The sequence below is a fragment of the Manacus vitellinus genome, unplaced genomic scaffold (genome assembly GCF_001715985.3).
Source record: "Manacus vitellinus isolate BGI_N305 unplaced genomic scaffold, ASM171598v3 scaffold_81_pilon, whole genome shotgun sequence".
NCBI classification, from domain to species: domain Eukaryota; kingdom Metazoa; phylum Chordata; class Aves; order Passeriformes; family Pipridae; genus Manacus; species Manacus vitellinus.
Window position 1 is genome coordinate 1,021,179 of NW_021940822.1, and position 6,574 is coordinate 1,027,752.

The 6,574-nt window shown below is 53.4% G+C and overlaps 2 protein-coding genes across 3 annotated transcripts in view; both read right to left on the reverse strand.

The window, feature by feature from the left end:
• PEX6 (peroxisomal biogenesis factor 6) overlaps positions 1-3,692 on the reverse strand; it is a 21,221-nt gene extending 17,529 nt beyond the window's left edge. The window contains exon 1 of the mRNA XM_029964856.1: positions 3,525-3,692. Coding sequence (XP_029820716.1) covers positions 3,525-3,692 — 168 coding nt within the window. The remainder of the gene's footprint in view (positions 1-3,524) is intronic.
• VSX1 (visual system homeobox 1) lies at positions 3,020-6,377 on the reverse strand. 2 transcript variants are annotated; one of them, XM_018085442.2, is made up of 4 exons: positions 6,286-6,377; positions 5,926-6,049; positions 4,835-5,003; positions 3,020-4,219 (listed from the first exon to the last, which is right to left on the reverse strand). In XM_018085442.2, exons 1-4 carry the CDS (start codon positions 6,375-6,377, stop codon positions 3,954-3,956), a joined length of 651 nt encoding a protein of 216 aa, XP_017940931.1. In that variant the 3' UTR covers positions 3,020-3,953. The 2 variants fall into 2 exon arrangements, with proteins under 2 accessions (XP_017940931.1, XP_008921274.2); XM_008923026.3 differs by having other exon boundaries at positions 4,835-5,015; positions 6,286-6,365.
• Between the last annotated feature and the right edge of the window lie 197 nt (positions 6,378-6,574).

A 6,574-nucleotide genomic window follows, 5' to 3' on the forward strand; every position in this document is an offset into this window, starting at 1 on the left:
AACGGGGCCAAAAAGGCGGGCGAGGCTTTTGCTGCTCCGCCGCTCCCGCGAGTCTCACAGCAGTGTGGAGTTGGAGGGAATTGGCACTCAGGGCAGAGCAGCGTGCCCTCTCCAGTGCGAGCCTCGTGAGACGTTGTGGGCTGAATACGTGCCTTTGGCTTAGAAGAATGCACTTGTATGGTGCTAGTGCTGAACTAACCTTGGATATCATAGAATGCATTTGTATTGGTGCTAGTGCTGAACTAACCTTGGAAATCATAGAATCGTAGAATATCCTGAGTTGGAAGGGACACGTCAAGATTATCAAAGTCCTATTTCTGCCCGTGCACAGGTCAACCCCAGTAATTACAGAGAATGCCTGAGAGCATTGTCCAAGCACTTCTTGAACTCTCTCAGGCTTAGTACTGGGACTGCTTCCTGTGAAGCCTGTTTCAGCACCCAACCACCCTCTGGGTGGAAAACCTTTTCCTAATATCCAACCTAAACCTCCCCTGACACAGATGCACAACCATTCCCTCGGGTCCTGTCACTGGTCACCACAGAGAAAAGATCGGTGCCTGCCGCTCTGCTTTCCCTTGTGAGGAAACTGCAGATTGCAATGAGGTTTCTCCTCAGTCTCCTCATCTTCAGGCTGAACAGACCAAGTGACCTCAGCCTTCCTCTTATGGCCTCCCCTCTAGAACCTTCACAGTCTTCGTAGCCCTCCTTTGGGTGCTCTCTAATAGCTTTAATATCTTTCCTATATTGTGGTGACCAAAACTGCACACAGCCCTCGAGGCGAGGCTGCACCAGTGCAGAGTTCAACGAGACAATCACCTCCCTCGACCAGCTGGTGATGCTGTGCCTGATACACCCCAGGCACAGTTAGCCTATACCTGGAGCAGTCTGGAGACAAAGTCAGAGCCTCTGATCAGTGCCTGTGCCCTCAGCCAGAATCCAGCTTGCTCTGGGTAAGATGCTGCTCGTTATACAAAGTGTCTGCTGGTGATACAAGACATGAGTAAAGAAATGCAAACCCCGTAGGATTCTTTAACTGTGGATCCAGACACCTCTGTGTGTCGCCTCACAGCTAGACAGGGGTCTGTGGGAATAAGGGGAAGAAGTGAGTCTTCCAGTTGCCTCTAGGGCTGCAGCCAGCCTTTAGGCGTTCCTGGGCTGCTCGCCGTGTCCCACCGCCCCTCTCCACACGAGGGAGCGCTTACAAAACGTTCGTACTCACTTCCTAACCTCCCTGAAAATCCAGCCAGCGATTTGAGAGGATCCGGAAAAACAAAATGCCACTTCTTAGAAGTGTCACCATGAACATGCTTCTGCAAAGGCAGCCCTGCAGCCTTCTTTGTTCTGGGTCCATCAAGGGGACACCTCCTTGCAACCCCTAGACGTGCATGCCTGACAGTCAGCTTCCAAGCCAAGAGATGCCAAACAGTAGGATTTTATTTCTTTTCCCCTTTCCTCGTCCCTTCTTCCATGATTGGTTTGGCAGATCCTGTAAGTCCCTGGCTAGTTTGTGCAGTGAAAAAATCTGCATGTGCCAGGGCAGGTGGCAGCCCAGATGAACTGAGGTGAGGTTGCGGCAGCTCTGGCTTCTGAACACTGGCTTTGAATTTATTGACTCCTTTTGCCTGAGCCACATGGGAAGGATCTCTCACCTGAACAAGCCCAGCATTTGTGGCTGAGGGACCCCCAGGGCCCCTCACAGAGGGACGCTCATGACAGCCAGGCCCTGATGTGGTCACCAAGACTGCTCCTGGGTCTCATATAGGCAACCCCACTGCAGCAGTGGAGATGTGTGCAAGTGGAAGCCACTGCCTTAAATCAAGGTTTCTTCTGTTGCAATGTCATGACTGGGCCAGGCCTGAACCAGCACTGGCAAGAGCCATGGCCGGGTTTGGCTGCCAGTAACCCCAGCATGGGTCAAATCTGAAGCAACAACAAGAATATGCTGCCCTACTCCTGTTGCAGCTCCAACCACAGTGACATATGGAGCACTTCCCTGCCAGGTTTAGCACGGGCAGCTAAGAGGCAAGTGACTACCTACTCTAAGGATTGTCCCCAGGATTGCCTTGCCACCAGGAACTGAACCTGGGCAGTCACTGTCATCCACCAGTGTGTGCACCCCCACAGTTACTTCCCAGCACATGAAAAAGTGCCTTGGGCCAGCAGCTGTTTCCTTGGCTCCCCCTTCACAGCATGTGGTGTAGTGAGAGCTGGGAGCCTACAAGGCACTACCAGGAGAGTTGTCCGCACCCTGCACAGGGCTGGAATTATAGTGTCTCCCCTTGTAGCAGTTGTGGTGGTGACATGCTTGCTCTCACAGCACTGCACTGGACCCAGCACAAGGCAAAGAGCCAGGCCATCTGCACGCAGGCAGAGGAAAAAAAAAAAAGATTGCAAGCATCCAGTGCCAGCATGGCACAGCCCAAATAAAAGGTTTGCAGATGCTGCTCAGGCAGGATTAGGCCTCCAATGTGTTAAGTCTCGGCTCTCGGTGAGCCTAATTGCTGCTGCAATAAGCCCTGGCTGGTCCTTTCCTGAACCGTGCTCCCCACAGCCCCCCTCAGCAAACATTTTTTTTGCTGCGAAGCAAAAGCTTGTGTTTGCCATGCATTTGTTACCCTTGGTAAGGTCTGGCCAAGCAGTGGAGGTGAAAGGTGGGAAATCTGCACATGCCACTTATTGCTCTGCTCTTCCCAGCAATTGTCCCTCCGCTCTCCCCCTGTGCAGCACAGCTTGTGTGTAGGGAGCCAGGCCCAGCAGCAGAGGCAGGAACAGGTGACAGCATCATTACATGGCCACGCACCCCGAGCTGTATTAGGAAACTTTCCAAATTGGAATTACTCAGATTCTAATAAAACCTTTTGATAATTTTCCGTTATGTTTTGGCTGGCAGATGAAACTGGAGGTGTTCCAGGAGAGCTGTCACGGCATGTGCACGGGCCAGTTCAGTAACTGCCACAAGATGTGCCAAAGGAAGGTATAAATTGCAATGCAGAGAATGAAAACCAAAGATACACCACAATTTTATTTATGGATGCGTAATAAATAAATGGTGGACAATACAGGAAGAGCCACATTCAAAAATCCAGATCACTAAAGTGCTTTTAGACACAAATATGGGGCAACCAAGAAACAGCTCTGACATTAACATTTTTTACAGACAATTACAAAATATCTTCTTCTGACAATTCACAAAATTGTTTAATTGCTCTGGGGTACTATGGCTTGCTTTTCAAAAAGGTCTGTTCTATTATGCATAGTGTTGCAGGTAACATTCAAGAGTGTACAAAATCATTGCATAAACAAAAATGTCTTTACCCCCTTCTCGCAAATATGAGTTAAGGAAGCTACACAGTGTAAATCCAGTGATAAGGCTGCATTGGCAGGCCAGATCCTCAGAAAGTGTAAACCTGAGTGTTTATACATCCTCAGGTTACACCAGCTTGAGGATGAACCCTACAGTGTTTAAAAACCCTGCTTATCCTCGAGGTGGAAGAATTGCGTGTTCAACGTGGAAGGACTGGCACGTGGGCGCTGTGCTTGGAGAAGACGTCTGTAAACTCCTGCACCATCTTTGCACCTGCGTGTTGGAGGGAGCGACTCCCATTGCGTTGCTCCTCTTTGTGCTCCTGGCTAGCTGGGGAAGTGGTCACCGCCCAGAAGGAAAGAGTGGCTCTTCTCCAGCAGCATTCCATGCTGACCACAATGCAGTCCCAATTTTCGCACTGCTCTTGGCCCTGCTGGGACACTTCTCCCACCCTCCACCCTGGCTCTGCTGAGAAGTGAACAGCTTGAAAGTAAAGGGACAAGGGGATGTGTGTGCTCAGTTTTAAAATGCCCTGAATTCAGATAGAAGTTCCATTATTTAAGAAAAAATATATATATCAATAAATGAATAAATATTATTATCTTGCCAGGACTCTGTGAGGTCTGGCCTCCTCCAGGGCAGCCCAAGCTCAGTGGTCCCTGTCGTTCTGCTCTGGGGGGGGTGTCCCGTTGATGCACTGCCTCAGTACACCCCTCTTCTCGTGCTTGGCTGTCCTGGAGAGGTCAATGGCTGTGTCCTCTGAGTCTTTTGCAGGGCCAAGCTTGTCGGAGCCCCTCTGGGAACTGGCCTGCTTCTCTTTGAGTTCCTCCTCCTCCTGCTCCGTTCGCCAGCCATCTGCCAGCTTCTCTTGGCTCTCTGCCTTCCTGCTTACCTCCATGGATTTTTTGTGCATGCCTTGCAGAGGGGAGAGAGCAAAGGCAAGGGTGCTGGTTGCTTATTTCTGCCTGGGACTGCTCATCATCACTTCCTGCACTCCTGCTGCTTCCTTCAAGTTCTCACTTGCATCCTAGGGAAAACTCTCTCTAGCTACCAGCCTTTCCTGACCCAGAGCCCTGCCACCTGCTCTCTGCAGCCCAAGAGAATGGATGTGGCAAAGTTAGTCCATACCTCCCCTTGTAGTACAAGGAGAGGGGTGGTGTAATGGCTCATCCCTGATTTTGACTGTGTATGAGCAGAGGGTAGCTCTAAGGTAGCATTAACTACCTTAGTTATCTTCAGCTTGGGGGGGAATGATGACTTCTTAGACACCTTGCAACTCCCATGCTGCCTGCTAGCACTACAAAGCAATACTTAGCCACATGCAGGCACCTGTCTGACACAGCAGTAAAAGGTTTTCCTAGCTGTTCTTTGCAAGGAGGGAGTGGAAAACCCAGGACACTTGGCAGCGTCCAGCTCAGGGTCAAGACCCTGTTCTTCTCTGGGAAAAGGCAAAGATAGCCATATGAAAGAAGAAGGGCTGTTCACTCCACAGCTGCACCCTAACCCCCCCAGCCCCACGGTCCCACTCACCCAGCAGCCATGGGGCGCAGGATCCCACCAGCCCACTCTTGGCAGAGTTGATGATGGACTCAGGCAGAGGGATGGAATGCCTCACCATGGCCCCGTAGAGGCCATACTCGGCCATCACGCTGCTCCGGCCCCAGCACTTCTCCCGCTTCCGCCACTTGGCTCTTCGGTTCTGAAACCAAACCTTCAGGGGTAATAGCCAGGAGAGCACGGAGGGGTGGGATTGGGGAGGAGACAGTCCCCATGGCCAGGTGTCCAGGGCCCAGTGGGCACAGGGGAATGTGCATCCAGGGCAAAAGGGCAGCCATGGAGGTGCATGGAGGGGTTTGGGTGTGTGAATGCAGACACGCAGGCAGCACCGGGAGGGCAGCCAGGGTAGTGTATGGGGAAGAGTGCGAGGGAGGGCACACACATGGGTGTCAGAGAGGGGAGGAAGGGGAGGAGAGGGAGCAGATGTTAACACTAGGCTGATTGTGACACAGGAGGGTGATTCCAGCCACAGTCACCCTCCACTGTGCCTACCCACAGGGCCTCTCTGCCTTATCCACGGAGCACCAACCTCTTCAGGAAAAGGGCTCCATAATGTAGTGACCAGTGATGACAGAGGGTGCTCAGATCCCTCTCCATACCCCCTTCCTGTGTTTGAAGGCTTGAGGGGTGCAGATATAACTGGGCTGCTGCCCAGACCGCCATCCCATTCTTAAGCCAATGAGCTGCTCCACAGTGAAGCAGGATCAGGCCCTGAAATGCCATTATGTCCCTCAAAGGGACAAGCTAGTGAGCAAACTAGTGGGACACAGCTTGGCCCAGCAGTTCCTGAATTGCTCTCAGCTCCTGCCTGAGTGGGAGGATAGAGCCAAGCTGCCAGCAGGGAGCAGCTGCTGGGGCCAGCTCAGTCCCCTGGTTCTGTATGTCCATTTGGAGGCTGTTCAATGCCAGTGGACAGAAGCTGAGCTGCCCCCCAGGCGCCCTGCAGCATTTCATTGCCACCACATTTCTACCACCTGCACTCACTGCCACAGAGCAGAAGAGATGGCCGGGCGCTGACAGCCCGCAGACTTCATGGGACAGAGAGGACTATCGCTGCCACCTACCTGTATCCTGTCCTCCGGCAACTCTGTCTTCATGGCCAGCATCTCCCGGGCATAGACGTCAGGGTAGTGCGCTTCATTGAAAGCCTTCTCCAGCTCCTCCAGCTGGTGAGCTGTGAACACTGTCCTGCCGAGGGGAGAGAGCATCCTGTGACACAGTCCAGACGCAAGCAGTGGGGCTGGCAGCCCCCCCCTACGCTGAGGTTTTCCTCCAGAAAATCCTCCCCGCACCTCTGCCGCAGCCCTCCTTTTTCCTCCCTTGGGGATACCCACCGCCCTAGCCTGAGGATCAGAGGAACAGCGGGAGGATGGTGGCAGCAGCGAGGAGGTGAGAACGGGGACAGCCGGGCTCCCGGGCTCTACCTGTGCCGGCGTTTCTTCCTCTTGATCTGGGAGGTGGACATCTTCATGTCGCTGGCGTCCCCAGACAGACTGTCCTCATCTGGCAGCAGCATGCGGGAGGGGAAGAGTCACGTTCCCGTCGAGAGCGGAGGGACCAAACCCAGCTCCCCAAACGCGGCTGCCGCGGGCCCGAGGCAGGAAGGGGTCCCCTCCCACAGCTGAGCCCGGGGCGCCACACCGGTGATGCCATCCCGGGGCAGGGGGTGGGAGCCCATCCTTGCCAGAGGATGGGACGGGGAGCACGGGAGCC

Bases quoted from the DNA above. Each gene is read 5' to 3' on its own strand.
- VSX1 (XM_018085442.2), bottom strand. From the start codon at position 6,377: ATGCTGCTGCCAGATGAGGACAGTCTGTCTGGGGACGCCAGCGACATG. The intron at 5,004-5,925 runs GTAGGTGGCAGC...GTTTGGTTTCAG, and splicing joins TGCCGGAGGACAGGATACAG to AACCGAAGAGCCAAGTGGCG. The intron at 4,220-4,834 runs GTGAGTGGGACC...CCCCTCTGCAAG, and splicing joins CTGCGCCCCATGGCTGCTGG to GCATGCACAAAAAATCCATG.